The sequence below is a fragment of the Botrytis cinerea genome, chromosome 5 (genome assembly GCF_000143535.2).
Source record: "Botrytis cinerea B05.10 chromosome 5, complete sequence".
NCBI lineage: Eukaryota > Fungi > Ascomycota > Leotiomycetes > Helotiales > Sclerotiniaceae > Botrytis > Botrytis cinerea.
Genome location: NC_037314.1, coordinates 1,607,610 through 1,630,757, shown reverse-complemented (window position 1 = coordinate 1,630,757; position 23,148 = coordinate 1,607,610). Strand labels below are relative to the sequence as shown.

The following is a 23,148-nucleotide window of genomic DNA, read 5'->3' as shown; positions in this document are numbered from 1 at the left end:
AGAAGCTTGGACCAACCAGAACTCAACAATGCGACAGAGGTCCCCTCAAGAAACACACAGAAGAATTTAAACACTTTGGTCGATGGACACCCCAATTGTGGCACAACTGTTTCGGCAGCTATTTCGACACAAGAACTGTGAGGTTTTGCGATCTCATTCTTCTCTGTCTCCTCGAGCATGGAATGGGCATGGCTCGCAGTTGAGATGTTTGTCGACCACCAGTAGGAGGGGCAGAGGAGTGAAGGAGACAAGCAAGAATGAAAGCCATTGGCAGCAGAGAACGGATATCTTTCCGATAGACATGATGGAGGAATTCAACAAGTATCCAATTGTTACAGCGGATCAGTTGAGGGGGAGGAGAGAAAGACCGAGGCGTGTGAAGATGCTCACGCGAGATTTCATCGAAGGTATTCACAATCTAGTCTCCAACATACCGTGTGATTTTCTGACACGTTTCGCAGATAGTTTATACAATCCTTCTTATGGTTACTTCTCAAAGCAAGTCGTTATCTTTACTCCTGGCGAACCTTTCGACTTCAACTCGCTCGAAGATGAACCAGCATTTCACCGTCTCCTAGGCCAACGGTACACCGAGTTTGAGGACGAGTTGGATCTCAAGTCTCCCAATGAGACTCGCCAATTATGGCATACGCCGACGGAGCTTTTCCGACCCTACTATGGTGAAGCTATAGCCCGGTATTTGATCAATAATTACAAAATATCGCAGTACCCATACCACGACCTCATTATCTACGAGATGGGTGCAGGAAATGGTACTCTCATGCTCAATATACTCGACTATATTCGCGCCACAGAACCTGAGGTCTATGCTCGCACAAAATTTAAGATCATTGAGATATCTAGTAATCTTGCATCACTACAGAAATCACACCTGTTACGGAATGCCAATTCTCGAGGACACTCATCCAAAGTTGAAATTATCAACAAATCAGTATTTGAATGGAACCAGATAGTACCCTCACCATGTTTCTTCCTCGCCATGGAAGTTTTCGACAACTTTGCTCATGACTCTATTCGATACGACCCTGTAACCGAAGAACCTCTTCAAGGCACCGTCCTGATATCCAACACCGGTGACTTTTACGACTTCTACACCCCCACCATCGATCCCATAGCATCTAGATTCCTTCGTGTACGACACGCTGCTACTAATGGAAAATACCCACACCCCCTCCCGCAGAACAAATTAGTGAAGACTTTGAGGAACAACATGCCATTCGCTCCGAATCTCAGTCAGCCAGAATATATACCCACGAGACTAATGCAGTTCTTCGATATTCTGGCCAAGTATTTCCCGGCGCATAGATTAGTAACAAGTGATTTTCATTCACTGCCGGACACCATCAAGGGAGTCAATGCACCAGTTGTACAGACGAGATATAAAAGGAGAACAGTTCCTGTTACGACGCCTTTTGTGAGCATAAACATCTCTTGTCCCTTTCATCATTGCTAATGGCATATAGGTACATCAAGGATATTTTGATATATTATTCCCTACTGACTTTGCTGTCATGGATGATGTATACAGAGCCATCACAGGAAAGTTCACACAAGTGTTATCACATGAAGAGTTTCTGAACCGATGGGCTTATGTGGAACAGACGGAGACCAAGAACGGGGAAAATCCTCTTTTGACGTGGTATAAGAATGCAAGTGTTCTTACTACTGTATGAAATAAAATACTAAGTAAATGTGCACATAACAAAATTTCCTATCAACGCATGATCTTTGATAATTGTTGAGCTTCTATTCATGATATGTGACAACTAGCTTCTCTAGCTGGCCATTGCACGCCCTTCCCCGATTGGATAAAAAAATGGAAAGAATTCAAGAGACAGGTGCATACCTTGCAGAGTCGAAGATAACGATGTTACAGTAATAGGAGTCCCACCTTACAACTCTAATATCAATGAGCCTAATAGCTCCAGCTTTACATCGTTCTGACGCATGTCACAATTCACTTATCTTCTAAACATGTAGAACTCCGCAATTTTTTTCTTCAAATCCCAAACCCCCTCCAAAACCTCTGCTCGCTCACGGCAATTCATCTCGAACATAAATTCGAGATCGTTCTTGTCTTCTCTTAAGTTGAGCATGTTCCATTCCTCCTTGAGCTTCGTTTGTTTAGCGCCGAGATACGCAATGGCCGACATAAACTCTGCTTCTTTTTCACTCAAACTTACGCCCGCGTGTGATCTCATGTTGGCTAATTGTTGAAGTTCTTCCAAAGTCTGGGGAGGGTCGGTTGGCAAATAAACTTTTGTAAGTTGGGCGACGGAGTCTCTCTCTGGTGAAGAACTGGGTGCTGCAGAGCTGGGAACATCAGTCATTAAATCTTCTGCGAGTAAATGAGTGATCTTGTCGATCAGGAGCTCCAATCGAGAAGCGTTTTCGGTATCCATGACGTTCTGTAGCAGCCGTTCACCTTGTTGTATCAAGCTGAAAGTTTTATTGATTTTTTCAGTAAGAGTATCGAATTGAGACTTTTGCTGCTCGATCCAATCTTCGACTATGGGGAAGAGAGATTCAAAGGTTTTGCTGATTTGTTCGCAATCTTGGTTGGGTTTAGTGTTATTAAGCTTATATTCGTACTTGTCGCTGCTTTCCTTGGGGGTTTGAGCTTCGGGAGTGTTGTGTGGATTATTCTCGTAGTTGCTCTTGAGATTGTGGTATTTATAATGACGAGATTTGGAGCTACTAGAAATACAATCTAATCTGGAGTTTTCATGTTGCGCAGAGCTAGGATGTCCTAGTGCGGGACTGAGGATATCCACGGGGTGCCTAAGATGTAGGGTAAGTTAGAGCTCGAAGTCTCCATCAAAATTCTGAGTGATTATATGGCTTACATCTTTGTGTCTATGGGCGTTGTTTCCTTGGTACCAGAAGACTCCGGTCCATTACGGTCAGATGGGAGTGATGATTGCGGTTCCGGCCCCCTAGTATCCTTATTAGCAATAATCAAAATGCTGTTTGGGCTATAAACTTACAACAGCATCGCTCTTAATCCCCCGATTCGCTTCCCAATATTGGGCGTATCAGGAATTCTTTCATTACCTTTCTTTGCTATAGCAATCTCTCTGCATGACAATCAGCTTTGAATGTGCGGCAATTTTCAAAATTTACCTACCTTTCCATGAAAACAGTTCCTCGACTCTTGCCATTGTGCTCTGCCTGTAGGCAAATTGATTCCAAGCCTTTAGCATTGCGTTGGCGCTTTGCTGGCGATACTTGTTCCTTCTCGTTGCTTGGTTTTCTGATTGAAAGTGTCAACAATGCTATAACGAACTTCAATGCCCCTATCTTGTTTGGAGAGTTACCGGATCGATGGAGTAATAATCGAGTTTCTCTCCACCTCGTAATGATTGCGTTTACGAGGGCTGTGGGAGGAGCATGGTTCTATAATTTGGTCGTCGACACTGTGCAGTCGAGATAATTAGTGTTTTCATTTCAGGAGTATAAACAACAAGAGTGTCCTGGGAGGTCGTTGCACTCACTCCGAATCTTGGAGAATCTCTCTCACGGTGACTACGGGCTCCTTGTTTCTCACCGCGAGGTTCGAGCTCCACTCTGATGTGTCCATCTGTAGCTAATACTTGAATGATACAGAGTTAATGTAATTTATAATGGGAAAGTTGGCAAATGCAAAGACAAATTCTTGAAATGACCTTTTAATATAAGTAAGAAGAGTCTTGGGAGGTGGAGATTCGAAGACCAGATATCAGGGAAGGCCGATTGATGCTTAACATATCCCGATGCGGAATGAGAGTAGGGAGAGTCGCTCTTACTCCATCGGAAAAATAGGGTTTGAGTTTCTATCATACTTTAATCAATGCTAAGTGGTCTTACCCCAATGCTCTCCTGGTTTCTCTAAGATAAAAGAGGTACGAACTATCAAATCTCACGAAATTTCGAGCTTGTTTCTTGAAAACCCTCTCACATCACAAATCAACCAGTCAAAAAACAAGTACTTCAAGGCTCTCGTACAGTTGAAAATGTTACGACAAGTTTTATTAGACCTATCGATTCTCGGGATAAATTCTTGTTGCGATGTATCATAACAATCACTTCTGCCAAATGAACCCTTCAGCCCTTCAACCCTTCTGGCACCTGCTCATTGCTCAAGCATTTGACAACTCTACAATTTTCTTCTCTATTCTCTTTGCCAAATCTTCATCAACCCTCCTAAAGATCTCTGTAAAAAAATCATCAGCTGCACATTACTCAAAAACCTACACACAATAAGACGCAGAACTTACCAATAGCCTCCCTTCTAACTCTCTCATGCTTGACATTCGCGAACTCCCCCGCAACATTGCCCACCAGGTTTTCCTGCTGACCTTCCTGTTTTCCTAGAACCTCTCTCCAAAAATACCTCGGCTGTATAAAATCATCGTCTACAACTTCACTCGTAAACGCCGTTACTTTTCCGCTCCAGAGCTCATGTTGAATATTATGCACGGCCTGAGCATTTTTGGTCACAGGAGCAAGTGGTACGAAGCTCGATCGGACATAATTTGGATCGGGGCCATAGTTACCGTTGATTGAAGAAAGACCATCGCGTTGATATGGTGTGTAGACGGGACAATGAGGAGCGTTGGATTGGAGTTGCTGATAATTTGTGCCAAGGCGGTAGCGAGCGGCATCTGGATATGAAAAAAGACGGGCTTGGAGAACTTTTGAAGGCAGTTAGTGATGTTTGTGGATGTAGAGGTGAGGTTAGAGACTTACCTGGATCTGCAGATGGCGCAATACCTGGTACCATATTCGAGGGCGAGAAAGCTGCTTGTTCGATGTCTGTGAAGAAATTGTTTGGCTATATGTAAATTAGAAAGTATTAAAAGGTAAAAAAGGAATGATATCTCTTACGTTTCGGTTTAGGGTCATTTTACCAAAAGGTCTTAATGGAACTTCGCTATGTGGCCATACTTTAGTCATATCAAACACGTTCCAACGAAACGATTGGGCATCTTCTGGATCCATAACTTGAACACTTGCTGTCCAGCTAGGAAACTCTCCACGTTCGATGGCATTAAAAAGATCCAACTTATGGTGATCCGGATTTGTTCCTGAGAGCTTCTCTGCCACGGCTGCTGTATTATTCCTCACTCCTTGATCCGAATGAAAGTGGAATCGTACATATTTGAATGTGCCATTTTGCTTAGTAAACTTATAAGTATGGCCACTGTACGCGTTTAGATGTCTTAATGAAGCAGGAGTTCCTCGATCGGAGAAGAGATACATGATCTGATGTATTCCTTCGGGGTTATTGTTGTGGAAATCCCAAAACATGTCAGCATCCGGGGCATTTGTTTGTGGGTGACGTTTATGTGATCGGTTTAGCGAAGGGAATTTGAGAGGATCGCGAATGAAAAATATAGGAGTATTATTGAAGACGAAGTCTTGGTTTCCCTCCTCGGTATAAAATTTCATGGCATAGCCTCTCACATCTCGCACGACATCTGGATATCCTTTTTCTCCTCCAACTGTGGATATGCGCACCATGCAAGGAGTCTTCTTTCCAATGCCATTCAAGAAGGCTGCTGAAGTCAAATCCGAAATGTCGTGAGTAACTTCAAATTCTCCAAAAGCGCCAGCAGCCTGGGCATGAACTACTCTACAGTTTGTCAGTAAATTCCCTCAAAATATTATGTGATACCTGCCTCTCTGGAATTCTCTCTCGTGAGAAATGCGCAAGCGTTTCGATCAATTGTGTGTCTTGCAATAATACAAGGCCTCCTAGACCGAAAGTGTTCAATTGCAATGAAGTTGTCGGATCCGCAACTGGTACTCCTAAGACAGTTCAGAATTATGTTTTTCGATACATATATATGGAAGAAGTATATACCTTCGGCTAAAGTGTAAACAGGTCTCTCGGGGGAGCCGAGCTGCACAAAATGTTAGTTTTGCCCAAGATAGACCATCAGGCTTCAAACCTTGGATGCCATTGTATGAAATAGATTTTTTTTATTACAATGATAGATAAATTATGTATGAGTAAGGTCTATTATAGAAAAAGCTTAAGTGAAGTTTGATGGTTCGATTTCTTATGTAGATAGAAGGGCTGAACATGCTTTATATTCATTCCATGCCGGTCTAGATGCATGCTACAGAGTTACAAATGCGAGCTTCGGAAAGTGTCAAACGGTGTATCCATGGAAAGTTAAGCTGCTGGCCCTTGGTTCTCTGGAATGCGTCATCCAAAAATGTGTATATCAAAAGCCACACTCGACCAACAATGAAGATAACTCGGCGAATAAACGGCTTCTCGTTTGCACCGCATATTGATGAACGATATTAATAATCAGACATACATATTTTATACATCGAATAATTGGCGGACAACTTTCTACTTTAAGACTTTTGGGTCAGAAGAGGCTTCAATCAAGATAAAGTTTAGAGAATGTTGCAAACAGCGGATCCCCTGAAATGGCAGTCCAACATACCATTCTCGTATTTCCAATTAACCCCGTGAAACAATTGCATCGTGGATTTTCTCTAGTCAATGACGTTCTCCAACAATTTGGTAAGAAAACCTACAACGTCGGAAAGTTGCCGAGTCGTCAACTTCGGAATTCCTTTACATTGTGTTTTCCGACTTTTCCCCGACCCGAATCCCAACTGACTGTAACTAAATCTTGATTGAATATCAAATTTCTTATGAACGATTACCAAAATAACTTCATTGCTTCACGAATGAAAGGGGAAAGGCTTCTCTTGCACATTGGAAAGATGTATGATAAAGAGGCATGATTTGAATACGGATGGCGGGGGTATCGAGCGGTTGTGATTGGCTGTTTCCCTTCCACTAGCCCTGGCAGTTACAGATTAATAATATGATTTTGCTGACCTAGCATTAAAATATTCTTGGCTGGCTGAGGTTACATTCATCTTGCAGCCAGCCTTTTCTCTACCTTTCAACAGTCTTTGCGTTGAATGGCCCCAGCTTGCATGCAGGTACGGCATGTTCGTCCATACCGAACGGGGCCGAAGTTCTGGATCCTGTATTGCACCCATCGATAACCTTCCTGGCATCAATCTTTTAAAAAGATGATGGCATTCGGGTTTTCGGCGACAGAGAAGGGTCCTCGGATGAAGATGCGCACGTAATGAGTAAGGGGTAAGGTGCACAAGCCCTTTGACTCTCCTGCTTCTGCGATCTCACTGCAGCGATTTACTACATCGCGTCTGAATTTATGCATGTTTCCATTCATCTTCCGAGGCGGAGGGGCTCATGCGGGACAAACATAGATCAGCTTGCAAACAATAACGAGCATACTCCGACACTTGCCATCTTTGCCACCTCTCTCGCTGTCGCTAGCTATGCTGTCATCATGCCTCGTAACACTTCAATGGCCTAATGTTGCAATAAGGGCTTTAGCATGCATATTCTTCCAGGGTTTTACGACCTAAGAGTTCACTTGGGCCATGAGAGCCACGGGAATTAGAGTTTAATAATCAGCCTACTTTGGTAGTAATCCTTTCCATGCTCCCATGCAAGGAAAGCGAGGTTAGGGGTGTATGCTCCCCCATATTTTGATTCGGATTGTAGCGGGCGAGCATCGGGTATGATCAATTGAGAGGTCTGCGAGGTCGAAAGTTCAGAAGAAGTCACAGGCTTCACATAGTGAAGGCTTCATATTTTATAGAGATATAAAGGAAGACTATGTTCCACCCTCAACTTCTTACTTCATCATCCACTCTCAGCACTTGAATTATACTTTTAATCGCATAGCTCTACCTCTCAATTCTCTCACACAATAGCACATAGCCAATTCAAACTCAAACACTCAAAATGGTCGTACCAACTGATAATCACTTCGACTTCATTGTCGTTGGAGGGTAAGCATTCTCTCACAGTGTAGCCACGAGACAAACATTGATGTGTCAAACAGTGGAACTGGAGGCAACACAGTTGCCGGCCGTCTCGCCGAGAACCCCAACGTAAAGATCCTGATTATCGAAGCTGGTCCCGGACACAACAAAGATATCCCTGAGATCCAAACTCCAGCACGGGCTTTCGAACTCCGTGGAAGCCAATATGACTGGGCTTATAAAACCACCATGATTGACCGCGAAGATTACACCCGGGTTGAGAAGCCCAACACTCGTGGAAAGGTTTTGGGAGGTAGTAGTGCCCTTAACTACTATACCTGGATCCGAGGTAGCAAAGCTACTTTTGACGATTGGGAAGAATACGGTGGTCCAAGTTGGACTTGGGATAATTGTAAGGAGTATTTTGACAAGCCAGCCAATTACCACGATGATAGTCATCTTTATAATCCAGATTTGGCAAAACATGGTCGTAACGGGCCACTTGATGTCGCTGTTTCCGACATGGTACCTGAGCTCGAGCCATTCCGCAAAGCATTGTCTAGCGCGTGGGTCAGCAAGGGGGGAATCCTCAATGACGAGATCTACGATGGAGAAATGCACGGATTGGCTCGCTGTATGAACACTATTTACAAAGGTGTACGCTCTACATCTGCCCTCTTCCTCGAAGGAAAACCAAATATCACAATTCTTGGCCATACCCATGCCAAACAAATCCTTATTGAAGATGGTGCTGCTACAGGGGTCGTAGTAATCACAACCGAAGGCGACGAACTAACCATCCGAGCCAAAAAGGAAATCATTGTCTCATCCGGCGTATACGAGACTCCCAAACTCCTCATGTTATCTGGAATTGGTCCCGTCGAAGAGCTTGCTCCTCACGGAATCGACGTCAAGGTTGAATCACAACACGTTGGAAAGAATCTTCTCGACCACCCTATCATGCCCCACGTTTTCAGGCTCAAAGACGGCCTAGGACTCGAAGATCATCTCCTACGAGCCGGTCCTCAACACGATGGTGCTATCAGCGCCTACCGAAAGAATAAGAGTGGTCCATTCAGTAGTGGTCTTCTAGAGCTCGTCGGATTGCCTCGTATTGACGAATATCTCGCTACAAGCAAAGAGTACGTCGCTGCCAAGAAAGCCAACAACGATATTGACCCCTTTGGGCCAGGCGGCCAACCACATTTTGAGATTGATTTCGTGCCCATGTTTAGCGATGCCTTCCAATGGCATATCCCCACACCACCTACTGGATCTTGGCTTACCGTTATCGTTGATCTACTTCGCCCTCTCTCGCGCAATGGTTATGTGAAACTCAACTCTACCAATCCTCTTGAGCAGCCACTCATCAACCTCAACTTCTTCTCCAATGATCTGGATCTCGTCGCTCTGCGTGAAGGATGTCGATATGTGGATGATATCCTAATGAACGGCGACGGAATGAAAGATATCATAGGAGAAGATTATCCATGGCCTATGCCCAGAAATAGCGATGAGGCTATGAATAAGATGATTTTAGAGAGAAGTCAGACCGGATTCCGTAGGTTGCATCTCTTATCTAAACCTTTCCCTAAACTTAATACTAAAACTCCACCCTCCAGATCCCTGCGGAACCGCTCGCCTCGGGAAATCCATCGAGCAAGGTGTCGTTGATCACGAACTTAGGGTGTTCGGTGTCAAGAATCTTCGTATCACTGATGCATCCGTCTTCCCCGTCATTCCAGATTGCCGAATTCAGAATGCTGTTTACATGGTTGCTGAAAGGGGTGCTGATTTTATCAAGGCTGCCCATCCGCATCTATACCAGTAACCGAATTCTTTTTTCAGGCACATGTTGGAGTGATGTAGTTGGATGGTGAGATTGGGGGGCACAAGATGTTGCGATGGAATATGATGATAGTTGTAGTTGGCTAATTAACCTTAAATTCGATTTCAACATGATTTCAAATTTCATAATGTCCAATGCTCTTAGGAATTTCCTCTCCATTTCTCCTAAACCCCCTTTGGTATGCTTCGCTTAAGATACTCGCACCTTGATAGCGCATTTAAAGCAATGCCATCCCTATTTCCGGGTGGGAGCTGTGCCAACAGCTCATTTGGTGATCACATCTTGATATCCTACGTCAAATCAAACAAAAGAAGGTCCAATTCAACAGCATCCTCAGATTTCCTATTCTAAAAATAAATGAGAGTAACTTCCAAGCACGTGCCTCGGTTGTTTAACACTCGGCCGTCATCCATGATCCTCCTATCCTATACTACCAAATGTAGTATACCTAGTCGTGAATTAAGTATACTACACAGTGGCGACAGAGCCAGAACATGCATCTTTTTTCAAACTTAATTGAAGTCTGGACTCGGCTACTTTTTTTGGATCAACGCAAAACTCAATAGGTATTCCAAGTTTTTCGCGCTGTTTCTGGCGGCTGTTGTACAGTAACAATTTCCCCGACAGAAATTCTGTCAATCCATCAGTTTCCGCACCAGCTGTCAGAAGCATCTGTATCAGACAATCTCTCTCCTGAGTTGAATTCAATATTTGCAGTAAACAGTCAGAATCATCAATTTCCACTCCTTCTGAATCATCTAATGAAAATACAAGGGCGGTGCAGAGTGGGGAACCGCGACTGAATAACCCTAACAGATCGACATCAGCCCCATGCTCTAACAAAAATTTGGTCATTGTCAAGCTGCAAGTAATAGCCGCTGACTGTAATGGCGTTGCCGCATCCCCTGGCATGCCATTGGGATTCACGCCTCGCTCAAACAGATAAGATAGAATTTGCTCATCATATCCAGCACGTGTTCTGATTGTGCATAGAATTGACATTATGCCACCAAGAGAATCTTTGATATTCACCCCACAATCATCGACAAAGAAACAAACAAGATAATATAGGCCTTCGTTTGCAGCAGTAATTAGAGCTGATGTGTAAAGATCTTGGCTTCCAGCTCCACGCTCGACCAAGAGCCTTATTGTTCCAAACGTGTCTACATCAGTGGCTTTCTCTACTCTAATGGCCATTAAAAGAAAGGGCTCAAGGTCATCTATTTTCCTAGCCTCTAGAATAATCTGGACAATATTTCCATGTTTCATTCTGATGGCCTGGTCTAATGCTTCTGAATATCGGTAAGAAAGGATTGGGCTTTGCAAAGCACGCCGGGCTACAAAGTCAAGACCTAAGCGCGCGGCGATTTGTATTGAGTCAAGGCAATCTAGTTCCCCTGATCGATCGTAAACGAGAATCCCCATTATCCAAATTTTGAAATAATCATAATTGGTGTTGCACAGCATCCAAGCATTCTCATAGATAGACGAACCCTGTTCCAAATTTGTGTGTAGTAGATGCTTCCACCAGGTTTTGGAGGCGTAGAGGATAAATGAATGTTCTGGAATGAGAGAAGAGCATGCCGGTATCCCCCCTTTCCAAGAGGCTTCCAAATAGATGCCAGACAATTTTTGGTGAATGACAGATATGTCTCGCTCAAGACCATAGAACAGAAGATAATTGATACAGACACTGCTCAATAGAAGCTGAGCTTCGGATGGATATACAGAATCCTTCCATCTGAAGCTAGGACTCTCAATTGTATCTGGTCGTGTCTCTCTATTGGACAACAAAAATTGACGAGCTGTCTGGTGAATCAAATATACTCTGGAGTCGGCAACGGTGACAAAAAGTCCACAAATATTGCCCAAAGCCGCTCTAAAGACTGTCTCAGGTTCTAGATCAAGACTGAGTGCTGAAACCTGGGAATCTTGAGTTAGGTTCTCATCGATCTCAAGAGCAACATTGATTTCCTGTACAAGTAGTGGTCTTTCTGCCACAACAATGATGTTCAAAAGCCTCCTGGCTCTTTCGAACTCATTCTTCGGAATTCGTGTTAGAATAGTTTCATATGCCTCGTCGACAGTCTCCGGAAGTTCTTCAATGACATGAAGCAAATATCTCTTAGTTGTCCTGAGTTGCTGCTCAAGAACTTCGAAAATTAACCTCAGCCAGAGATACGTTCGGTGTTCCATGCTCAACAGCTTTTCTTTTAACCCAGAGGTTGTTTCGTTGTCCAGATCCAACAGGACACTCAGCACATTTACCTTCTCCTCGATTACAAGATCAATTTCTTTGCTGATCTTCACCGATTCCTCGTCTCCCGATAATCTAATTGTAGAATATCTTCCTGTCAAGCTTTTGAATCTTCTCTCAATGTCGATATAAGGCCTGCTAGTGACAAGAATCTTAAAGCACGTGTTTCTAGAATTCGTTGTCTCTATGTAGTCATGATGGAACTTTTGAAATTTCTCAATGAGCATGTAGCGGCCGCTGCCATGTTTCTCTTCGCACTCATCGAGTGCGTCTAGAATGCAGATAATTTCACCAGCTGCTTCGTCTTGCACGATATCCATCAGAATCTCCCACATTTGAGCAAACGATTCGCGTATGTTTTCCCCGCTCCTCTTAAAAGATGGAATCGCGTGCCGTACCAGCTCTGAATTCCCTGGTTTACTCAGAATTTGGTGCAGTATAGCACATATAGCATTTCTGCCCTTCTTTGCAGAGTATCGTCTTCCTTGAAGAAGAAATAGCAGACGGTTCGAGCTTTTCCTGGCAAGGAATTCTTCTCGGATAGCGCTTTGATTAGCATCTTTGACACGACTGATTTTCCGCAGCCAGGGCCAGCAGAAACCCAAAGTAAAGAAGATGATTTAGAATCTTCCCAGTTTTGAAAATTTGAGTTGTCAAGTAGCCAATGACAAGTCCCCTTGACAGCATCCGGATTTCGGTACATCTGTTTCTCATAAGCCGATACATAGAAATTTCGAATGCAGCGATCCTCTAAGTCTACTTGAAGTTGGTCAACCTGCAAATCTTGATTATGTTTGACCTTTTCAAGAGTCTCCTTTGTTTGGTGTTGCCATGAAATATTCGTCAATGTATGGGTCGATATGATATCGTTCAGACCTCTCATATCTTTCTCAAAGCTACGAAACTCTCTCTCCATCTTCTCCGCATCCAACACAATTTTGAATCGATTGCACCTCGCCTCATAATCTTTGAGCTCGGTGGATAAATCATCCCAATTCTCCGACTTGACCATATCTTTCGCTAGACCAATCACTTTCGAGGAATTCAGCCGACTTATTGCGCGGCATTGATATAGTAGCACCTGCGCGTAGAGTTCCGTAAGACTTTTCTCAAAACTTGATCGAAGCTTCTTAGTATCTGTGGTGACAACAGCCAAGTCGTCTCTGATTTGCTCTTGATACGGCCGCTCGATGACAGAGAATCGACAAAGTAATTCGGAAACATATTCAACACCCTTAGCAAGACCTTTTGGTTGCTCAACTGCATTTATTAAGAGCTATAATACTACATCAATCAAAGCCAAAAAGCATTTTAGATATATATGGCGACCTACGGGCAAAAACAAGCTCAGACCGGCCCAGGCCATCGCAGCATGAGGCTCTCCCGACACCAACGAGCCAACAAAAGACTGGGCATACTGTGCAGCTTTAGCGACTTTGTTGAGAGCATCCCTTACTTCCACGGTAGCACTGCCCACTCGAATCTTCGAACGCTTTTCATCGACTAGCTTAAGACTGTGGTCAATTATTTTCAACAAGTAATCTGGGGCTGCACTAGCGCTAGGCGAGGTCGCTCCTGATTCTGCTTGCAGGGTTTTTTGGTATATTTCCAGAAGTGTTTTGGAGACCCATCCTTCTGCACACGCTCTGCCTCGATCTGTAATGGCACAGGCAATGCAGTTGACGACGATGTGATTGACGGGTTCCGCAAGCTTTCGTCTTTGGTAAATGACTGAACTGATGACTCAGTCAACGACAACGTAGCTGACGACAAGGTGTCACCCACATCTTCCCTACTCGATTTGTTTCTGTGCAAGTGCCGTTGTAACCACGAGCGCATCTTCAGTGATTAATCAACAAATTTGTCCGACTTCGATCAATCTCCGGAGCTTTGAGTCAAAACTATGGAACATCGCCTGAAATCCATTCCAAGCTCTAATATCAGACACAAAGGTTCAAAAAGCCATGCTTGCTGACGTGTATTTACTTGTTTTCAATGTAACCAAACCTATATCGCTATTCCATATTGGTCGGGTAAAGTGGGGAGAACTCCAATCAAGCATATAGAAACAGTCGATCTTGCAAGGGAAACTCACATGGTAGCGCATGGGGATCGGTTTGATTACACCTCCTATATTTTTTCAAATCTCTCAGATATCCATGACAACTGTACTCATATCACAATCACAACCACAAGTCATTCATTCATCCCTTTATCAATCTATCTATAAGGTTATAATTGGTTCATTCGTTCATTCATTCATTCATCCATCTGCCCATTCCACTTCTACCTAAGTACCAATTTCCTCGTATCTCGCATCTCACAAGAAACCCCAATCTCAAGTCCAACCACAGCCAAACAAAGCATAACCACCTCGATCACCTCAATCACCTCAATCTCTTTCAGATCCTCCCTAAAACCTCCTCTCCATCCATATACAAAAAATGCATACAACCAAAAACCCATTGCCCAATTATATCCCCGCCTATATGCGTCTCATTATCGTAAATTTTTGGTCCCATTTTATCCTTTCATTTAATTAATCATGTGAATTTCCTTCCCACCTTCAATGTCCATCTATCCTTGCAATGCCGTCTGTCATGTCATATCATATCATACCATATTATGCGTCTAATGCTTCCCTACTACCATGCCAAAGCCCAACCGAGCTACATCTCCAACCCAAACTTTGAAGCAGACCCAAGTCCTTCGTTCATCCTTAAACCATGGTCTACCATCCAACCCTATACTGAATTTCACTCCCATAAAACTTAACATATTAACTCCCACCTTCCATCCACCAATTTCGCCCATTCATCCTTCCATAGCTCCTAATGCATCCTTTCCTTCAGCATCACTACCGCCGCCCACCCCTCACAACATCTCGTACTCATCCCGTGTCCACACCAAGGACAACTGACCCTCGTGCTGACCACCCCACTAACCCCCAATCCCTCATCTTTAACTACCGCTTCCGGTTTTGCCATACACTCATAGAGTTTACTCGGCATATCGTGGAAATAGTTGCATCCACAACAAATAACAAACATTTTTGCCATTGGTTCAATTCCGCCTTGTCCATTGCTGTGAAGACTTTGTGCCGAAGAGGCTGCCAGTTGGTTGGAAAAGCGAGGGCCTTTCTTGGGTGGGATCGCGAGACGGGCCGATCGAAGATATTGGCTGCTATCGTTATTATCTTTTTCAGAAGAGCTGGAGTTGCCGTTAGAATTAGATGATTCGCCTCCGTTGAAAGCAGAAGATGACATGAGTGAGTTTTTGGAATCGTTGTATTGCGCGTAGGCAGAGGCAGATGCCGATTCTCGTCTTAACTTTCCCCCGTGCCCATGTCCATTTCCATCTCCCTTCCCAAGTACATTCTTCCCCTCACTGCTTTGTCGTTGTCCGGGACCTTGTCGTGGACGCAACGGTTGATGTTTGAGCTCTGGTAGAAAATTCAAAGTATGTTGCAGTGCAGTAGTTGATGACGACTTAGTCAGACTAAGCCTCCGTTGAAGATCTGCAACTCCTTCATCCGTGTCGGGATCTGCAGAAGATAGAGACACATGAAGATTTGCAGGTTGCGAAGTAGAAGTGTCCCGGCCACTTAGCGTATAAGTATTGCCTTTGTAATCTTTGATTTGGAGCGGAATCGGAGTTTGATTCCAAGAATCTTGGACTTTGTGATACTTGCGAGATGCGGGGTCATGACTAGATGCAATAGGTCCCTTCTGTGATTGTGGTCTTGAAACTGCTGGAGTTGTGATACTGGACTGCTCATCGAAACTTAGATATTCCTCACTTGATCCTGTGTAAGATCTAGAGCTGGATCTGCGGTCCTTCTGGCGACGAGGTGAAGTTGGGTTGGCCGTTTGGGGAGAGAGTTTCTGCTGTGGCACAGGACTGATCTCTAGAGGCGACAAAGCGATGGGGGATAAGTATTCGGGTTCTGATACTCTCCGAGCAGATTGGCTTGGTAGTGCAGATCTGCTGTCGAAGCCAGTGGCACGTGGCGAAAAGGTAGATTGAGGACGTAACTTTTTAAGAGGCTCATCCAAATGAGAAGTTTGTAGAGAAGGTGAATCTGGGGCAGACGAATATCTGTGACTTACATTCGCTGTACCACCCTTGGCTCCTTTGGGTTGGAGCGATAATGGGCTGGGATAGAAAGATGGTGCTTGCAAATCACGCCTAGAGAACATACCCTCTTCTGGTTGAATACTGCTCTGGGAAGGTTGCGCAGTGAGCCTGAAATCTGGAGGAGCGCCTTCACTGTGTATGAATGCCCGAAAATCTTCCTCATTCTCCACTACTTCCGCATTTTCTCCAGCTCGAGAAACCGACCCACTACGTCCAGCCGCATTATGAATTGACGGTGTTCTTCTCATAACTTCCTGTATCGGAGCGGAGTCGAATTTGATATCATGGGTTGGGCTGCTTAGATCTCCTTGGTTGTCGTGCCGTTTTTGCTTTGGAAAATATTCGTTATTTTCAGAGTTGGTATCTTCAGGAGATATATCAAAATTCTGAGAATACAGAGGTTCTTGTACTTCTTGAGTTGATGGCGGGTTTTTTTCCAAGCCAAATCTAAAACCTGGAGATGGCGGAGCAACAAGAGGCGATTGAGGCTTATGACTAGCCTTATAATTCACCGTTGAATCTGTAACGTGATCCAATCTCAAATGTTCGCTCGGTTTTTGGGCTCGAGGGTTTCTATTCATGATTGGTTCTAGAACACTAGCGGGCTGTTCACCGGCTTCCGGTTCTTTCGGAGTATGGGGGTTATAAGAGTCCTCACTTTGGGATTTTGTTGGCAGTTCGACCGCGGGTGCACTGGCTCCAGAAGGAGCCAACAAATCCAATGTGCGATATCGAGAATTCTCGAGCGATATAGGTGGCCGACTGTGACTAGGTTTGTTACTGTGACCAGCTGGTCTGTAATTTGACGATTTTCCGTCTCGAAGTTCGTTTTGGGCCGCAGCTTCGCTCGATTGTTGCAATTTTAAGCCTCCAATGAATCCAGTCGAGGTTGGAGAAATCGAGGATGATCGATTTCTTGGGGTTGCGTCCGCGGAAATGCTTGTGGACCTGGATCTGGATCTGAAAGAAGACATAAGTTTCTTGAGACCAAGATCCAAACTCGTTCGCCTTGATCGTCTACCATCATCGGGATCAGGACTCAATTGTATTATTTCCGGCGCAGCTTGTGCTGCAGGTTCAGAGTTGGCTCGGCCTACTGGAGCTGTGGGTATCGTTTTACTTAGGCGCTTGTTGGTTGGAGGCGCCTTGCTCAATCGACCCTTTTGTTTCTGTGCCGCGGCTCGGGTCTCCCTCTCGGCCTTTTCTTTCTCTTTTCTCAATCTCTCTTCTTCCTTCTTGCGCATGTCTTGAGCTTCTTTCTTTGCCATTCTTTTTCGCTTGCCTTCACCACCATCCCAAGCCGGGGACCGACATATTGAGGATGCATCAGAATCGCCTGCATCTACATCTGCAACAAGTTGCGGGGGAATTTCCTTCGCCGGCTCAACTACAAATACCTTTTTGGATGGTTTGGGTGCTGTTTTGGGGGTTTCGAAAGCCTGCGCAGGAGGCACCGCAACGGATAATATTGGAGTAGTCATTGCTCGATCTGGTTGTCTGAATTGGACAGGACGTTCGGGAGAGTTGGCATATACATAAGAATTGCTCGGGCGTCTTTCGCGAAAAAAGGTATTACGCAGCGGTTGACTGACTGTCGCTGTCGAGGCTTGCATGCGCTGCAGCTAAAATATGTATGTTAGGCAATAATACTGTGCTATGTGAGGTATTCATTTGCGTACCTTGTTTCTATTCTCTAACTCGAGCATACGCTCAAGTGTGTTTCTCCGTGCTGGTTCCGAGCGGCCATGTTTCTCCTTCTCCTTGAAATTCATTTCGAGATTGTACCTGAATTCAAATGTGATAGATGATCAATTATTAAAGTACAGGGTCAGTGGCGTGCTTGACACATTTGAGCTTTTCGGCGCAGCTCTCATCAACAAATGGCTCTGAGGAGTGAATGCTGGTATCGGATTACGACAGGGTGATTGTGAGGGTATCTGGTAAGTAGAGAAGAGCAATTGATATACAGCAATGGAATCGTCGAAGAATTATCTTCTTCCCTTTCTTTTTTTCCCCACGAGATAATCGTAAAAGCGAATTTGCGGAAGAGTAACAGGAATGGCAAGATCAGATGGAAATCAAAACCGAAACCAAAAGTCTACTGCTGATGCAAGAGTAGTAGAGAGTAAAGAAAGCTGATGCTGCCTCGTGATAGATTGCTGTTATGTTTTGGTGGTGATGTGATGTGATATGATACGATATGATCAAGAGCACACATCGCAACGGTAACTGGATAGAAGAAGATGCAAATAAAGAAAAGCGCTTGACGAATAGCAGTAACACTTTGCAGATTCTCTGGGTGCGCCAGATGGATACATTTTCACGGGTTCTTTTCTCTTTTCTCTTTTCCCTTTTCTGTCTCTCTTGGTCTCTTCTGGTCTCTTTCTCCCCACCCCTACTATAGACCGACTGGTAAAATGGAGAGGTAACAGGCAATGAGGTAACATGTGTTAGCAAATGATGAAAGAAGCTCGCGGTTTGAGAAAAAACCTTGTCTCTCGTCGATACTTTTCGCTCGTGTTATGTGTGTGATGTCTGTGTTATGTCTTGGCGCAGGCGCTGAAATCGATATTGGCTGCACGTATGATTTTCGTTGTCAATGGAGTTTTGGGGAGCATCAAATGAGAATGAGTGTCGGCGATGTGGATGTTTAAGGTTCAATCACGCTTTACGGAGAAGGGTTAGGCGTCTGCTATTTATACCGATTGTAGCTGTGCATATGCAGATGTTATCCATTGTTATGTGCCTCCCTTCTTCCCTACTTACACTTACAGAGCATCAGCATCGCCTGTGTAGGACGTACGTAGGTATCATCGGTAACATGGGTTCAGTCAGATCCACCGGTCTGCTGCCAGAGTCGAACGTTCCTTTTTTCCTCTTCTCTTCTTTTCGTTCCTCTTCCTTTTTTCCACCCGCCGTCCCATGCTTCTGCTTGGAATTTGACCCCCAGAATGCCATGGAACGATCGACGCCAGGATCTATGTGTCCAGGTCTAGAATGTGCATGTGTCCCCAGCTCTCCTCTACTGCGATGTACCCGGTACTGGTACGTGAATGAATGTATATTTCAGCTCGGTTTGTTGTGCTGATGGAGGTACTCACAACTAAGACTTACCAGCTTTCGCCCGCTACCTACTATAGTTGCCCTGCGCTACCCCGCCCAGAATCCTATGCCGAGTTTTTTCCCACATGTTTTAGGATTCCGAGCTCCGAGTTTTACTTCTTGCGGAGTAGGCACTTGTAGGGGAGGTTTTGCATCACGCAGTGGGTGTGAGGGGTTTTTGATGTTTCATTGGGGCTCAGAGCGAGAGGAGATTCTGTTGAAATGGCAGCTTGGGGCTTTGTAAGTAGAATCAATTGTGTATAGAAATCGACAGGAACTCTCAATGAAGAAACAAATGATTGTTGGTGGATAGTTGCTTATATGGTGTGTAGGTATGGTATGGAAGAAGAACGCTATTATATACACGTACATTGGTCTAAATCTACTGGGCTTTGTTTTACATCTACTTGTCTGCACAAAATGCAATCTGATATCAAATAATAAGATCTCCCTACCCATCACCCGTCACCCTCTATCCATCATCCGCTGTTCAATTCCCCTATGGCCGGCCAGCCCACCTCCCTCATTCTTTTGTTCCGTTCCCTCCCCTGGCCCCTCACAATTAACCATACCACCGCTATTCCCCTCGTCTCTATCCCTCTCGTTAGCCGCACTTTGGTTTCCATTTTTGCCCCCAATCCCGTGATTCCTCAGCTCTGCCGCCGTCGGCGCAACATGCATCCAAATCTCTTCTCCGATTTCTAAATCTTCTAAGCCTGGCAGTATTTTTCCCTGTGGATCTGTCGCGATGTTTTTCTTTTGTTTCTGTCTCCCATTCTTACAAGCACACTTTTTCTGACAGTTCTCCGTCTTCCCTCTCATCATCCGTATCCATTGCGGTGTTAATCGAATGCGCATTTCATGTGGAATCCTCAATCTACCCGCAATATATTTTTTCTTCGGCTGGTGCACATCTGGTAGCTCATGCAATTGTTCGACCTCCAGTAACCCCTCATTAGTGCCCCTGTTCATCGCACTGATTCTCCTTGGCATTACCATTTTCAAGAATTCTAGGCTGGCGTTGATATTCAGATCGATGGCTCTCTGTGGATTGACGGTCATTTTAAGCAGGAAACTGCTAACATTCGGGTAAAGGAGTGAGAAGTCGGATTGCGAAATGTGCACGCTACCACGGACAGTGAGAAGCCAGCACAGCGTGCCTTGTGCTTTGGCTTCGCGACAAAGTGACATGATTCGAGAAAAGTTTGAAGGCCAATACATAAATGCCTCGCTGTTGATACAAAGTAAAGGATTGTGAATCTGATGCTCTGATTCACAGTCTGCTTTTTGAATTGCGCCTCCCCAAGGATCATACAGAATCCCTTGCGAAATGTAGGGGAATCGTTCAGCTTGGGATCGGAGAGCTTCGACGGTAGTGGCGGCGCCGAAAGAATGCCCAAGCATGGTAACTTGTTGGAGGTGGAAACGGTCCTTCCAACTCTGCCAGTCAATACCTTTCAGACCACGGGAGGAACCACCGACACGACCCGGAGAGCTTTGCCGGAGATTGGCTTCAGCGATTTGCGCGCCATTTCCGTCATGAATTTGCGTCATGATATAGTAGGCTTCTTCGATTTCAGCAAGGCGAAGTTGTATTTGGGCAGCGCGAAGCTCACCATCGACGCTAGAAGAATTGAGTCAGTATTTGTGAACCTGTGTTTGAAATCGAGTTTTTGAATGTGTATTTTAATATGGTTGAATCGTTAGTGGTGGAATGTAAGAACCTCCACTTGGATATGTTTCCCAAAACCTTTGGTCAGGTTTTGGCTGTTCTGAGCTTATCTCGCTGAGTCTTTTTGGACCCTCAATCAAATGTGAATAGGTTAGCTCACCCCTTTTCATTATTAGGCGTAGTATCCCGAGCATTTCCTTCTGGGAAAACATAATCAAATCTCTCATAACCTCTCTCTCTCGCCTCGTCAGAATGATCTACGTTCTGTGATCCAAATGTATCGCCCATCTTTGGCAAATTGACGAAAGTACGTGGCCCCGAACCATCTCGATGTTCTATCGCCACAACTACGAATCCATAACTGGCAAATTCCCCACAGACAGAACTATATGTAGTTCTCGTTCCTCCCAGGCCATGACTGAAAATCAACAATGGAAAACATGGTGACTCTGGTTCTCCAGGTGGAGGTTCTCCGGCGCGATTTTTTGTCTGGTATCCGAATTCGGATTCTCGAGCATTTTCGGGCGGCCAATGCTTTGCCAACCCGGCATTACGGAAAGCAGGAAGTTTGGTGAAAGCAGTCGTCATACCGAAGAATGCCATAGTAGGCCATGAAGGAAGGCCTGCAAATTTACTATAACCCTTTGCTACCTCAACACGAGGCCTTGGTAGCCATGTCGCCCGACTCCATTTCTTCTCCCCTTCTGGGGAGACCCCTTCGCCGGACCCAAAACTTGAAGGATAAAAGACACTGAAAAGGACCGTCTCGAGGTTTAAAACATGCTTATGCTGTCTCTTGATATTGGAGAATGTCCTCGGTTCTCGCACGGGTACTTCAATGTCCATTTGTCCAACTGAATATGGCCCGCTATAGTATGGCAATGGCTTCCGTAATATCTTCTCGCGGCGTCCAGCGGGTGGCCGCGTTTTTGGTTGCTTCGCGGTGGGAACATGATCAAGTTTATCAGATATTGACTCGTCTGTTGTGCCTCCCATGGTGAGAAGTTGTTAACACGCGAGCATTTGTAGATGTACCAACAATTTTGAGCTACTGGGATCTGGAAGGCATCTAAGGTTGATTTTCAGAAGAGCCAGAGGAAAACATTGATTCAAGGATCAACATATTGTGACATCTAGATGTCAGTCATGATCGCAATTGATTGATAAGCAGACACAACATTTTCGACCGAAAAGACCGTTAGGAAGCGCCAATAGCACCTAAATGGCATAGAGGTGCGTGCAAAGAAACTAATGCGTCGAGATGAACCAAATCGGTGCTTCACTTGCGATGCTGCGAGGAAGTTTAACCACTAGGCCGCGGTAGCACTGCCTCAAAATGCTAGTGTCGGGCTTTATACAGTATCGATTTTTCGAGCTGTTCCTTGAGCGGAAGGCCCGACGTCATTTATTAAGCAGTTTAACCTTTTTAGAGGAACAATAAATACTAATCGTCAGCGAGGCCAATCGATTGCTGGAAAGAACATAAAACTGCGGAGCATAGGTCCGAATATCGAGATTGTCTAGATCGTGCTCGGATTGTGTTTACTAGGTAGGTGGTCGGCAACAAAGCTTCTTTCTGTGATAGAGCATCAGCGTTGGTATTTGAGTAGAACAAAACAACCCACCTGGAAAATACCCGAACAGTTGAAGTTTTACCTTCGGTAGGTAGTCAGTATGTTTATATTGATACTCTTTCCAGCATTCTAGAAATGTACTGAAGAGCTTTTCGATTCCCGTGTTGCCCAATACCTTGAACTTCTTACCATCAGCCCGGAGCAGAGTTGGCCGAGCACGAACACAAACAATATTAAATAATGACAACCGAACAGACATTCTGTATGTTGGTCTCTAATGTGGTTCAGAGAACGATTTGTATGCTTAATCGCCTTGGGAATTGAAATATACACCTAGTGTGTATTGGGAGATAGCACCTCTAGAATCCATAGCCCTAGGCCATGGAATCCTGACTTAATATACGTAAGGGTTATAAGGTTAAGGGACTGACTCAAGGACCACTGTTCGAAATACTACATACTCAGGTAGGTAAGGTATCTAGTTACCCCGGAATCATCCTGTTTCTGATTGATGCTTGATTCGCTCCCTTTCCCCCAATGTCGTACGAGTTGAGAGTCAAAAGTTAAGGATTAGCTGCAGTCACTGCCAGTCGGGACCTTAACGAGCTCACGTACCTAGATAGACTTGCAGATTGATCAACGATCTCGTTCTAATTCTAGCCTTCTAGGATTCCAATGAATCCTGGTCCATCGAATTTCCCCCCCTTCCATCTATCTCCAGGAG

At 44.7% G+C, this 23,148-nt stretch overlaps 7 protein-coding genes across 7 annotated transcripts; 2 read left to right on the top strand and 5 right to left on the bottom strand.

The window, feature by feature from the left end:
• Positions 1-59: 59 nt before the first annotated feature.
• BCIN_05g04600 (hypothetical protein) lies at positions 60-1,755 on the top strand. The gene is made up of 3 exons (XM_001548578.2): positions 60-407; positions 462-1,435; positions 1,485-1,755. Exons 1-3 carry the CDS (start codon positions 83-85, stop codon positions 1,692-1,694), a joined length of 1,509 nt encoding a protein of 502 aa, XP_001548628.2. The 5' UTR covers positions 60-82; the 3' UTR covers positions 1,695-1,755.
• A 2-nt stretch (positions 1,756-1,757) lies between these two features.
• BCIN_05g04590 (hypothetical protein) lies at positions 1,758-3,727 on the bottom strand. The gene is made up of 6 exons (XM_001548577.2): positions 3,516-3,727; positions 3,339-3,437; positions 3,149-3,274; positions 3,009-3,098; positions 2,868-2,957; positions 1,758-2,802 (listed from the first exon to the last, which is right to left on the bottom strand). Exons 1-6 carry the CDS (start codon positions 3,599-3,601, stop codon positions 1,983-1,985), a joined length of 1,311 nt encoding a protein of 436 aa, XP_001548627.1. The 5' UTR covers positions 3,602-3,727; the 3' UTR covers positions 1,758-1,982.
• A 287-nt stretch (positions 3,728-4,014) lies between these two features.
• On the bottom strand, positions 4,015-6,371 carry Bccat6. Its single transcript, XM_024693018.1, has 7 exons — positions 5,955-6,371; positions 5,867-5,906; positions 5,682-5,811; positions 4,888-5,635; positions 4,750-4,834; positions 4,278-4,694; positions 4,015-4,213 (listed from the first exon to the last, which is right to left on the bottom strand). The coding sequence occupies exons 1-7, from the start codon at positions 5,964-5,966 to the stop codon at positions 4,140-4,142; spliced, it is 1,506 nt and encodes a 501-aa protein (XP_024548803.1). The 5' UTR covers positions 5,967-6,371; the 3' UTR covers positions 4,015-4,139.
• A 526-nt stretch (positions 6,372-6,897) lies between these two features.
• Positions 6,898-9,816, top strand: BCIN_05g04570 (hypothetical protein). The gene is made up of 3 exons (XM_001548575.2): positions 6,898-7,860; positions 7,914-9,394; positions 9,456-9,816. The coding sequence occupies exons 1-3, from the start codon at positions 7,814-7,816 to the stop codon at positions 9,662-9,664; spliced, it is 1,737 nt and encodes a 578-aa protein (XP_001548625.1). The 5' UTR covers positions 6,898-7,813; the 3' UTR covers positions 9,665-9,816.
• A 7-nt stretch (positions 9,817-9,823) lies between these two features.
• On the bottom strand, positions 9,824-12,542 carry BCIN_05g04560 (hypothetical protein). The gene has a single exon (XM_024693017.1). It carries the CDS (start codon positions 12,272-12,274, stop codon positions 10,151-10,153), a length of 2,124 nt encoding a protein of 707 aa, XP_024548802.1. The 5' UTR covers positions 12,275-12,542; the 3' UTR covers positions 9,824-10,150.
• Positions 12,543-14,057: 1,515 nt separating this feature from the next.
• On the bottom strand, positions 14,058-18,657 carry BCIN_05g04550 (hypothetical protein). Its single transcript, XM_024693016.1, has 2 exons — positions 17,756-18,657; positions 14,058-17,698 (listed from the first exon to the last, which is right to left on the bottom strand). The coding sequence occupies exons 1-2, from the start codon at positions 17,846-17,848 to the stop codon at positions 14,771-14,773; spliced, it is 3,021 nt and encodes a 1,006-aa protein (XP_024548801.1). The 5' UTR covers positions 17,849-18,657; the 3' UTR covers positions 14,058-14,770.
• An 805-nt stretch (positions 18,658-19,462) lies between these two features.
• Positions 19,463-22,038, bottom strand: BCIN_05g04540 (hypothetical protein). Its single transcript, XM_001548572.2, has 2 exons — positions 21,011-22,038; positions 19,463-20,802 (listed from the first exon to the last, which is right to left on the bottom strand). Exons 1-2 carry the CDS (start codon positions 21,844-21,846, stop codon positions 19,644-19,646), a joined length of 1,995 nt encoding a protein of 664 aa, XP_001548622.1. The 5' UTR covers positions 21,847-22,038; the 3' UTR covers positions 19,463-19,643.
• Between the last annotated feature and the right edge of the window lie 1,110 nt (positions 22,039-23,148).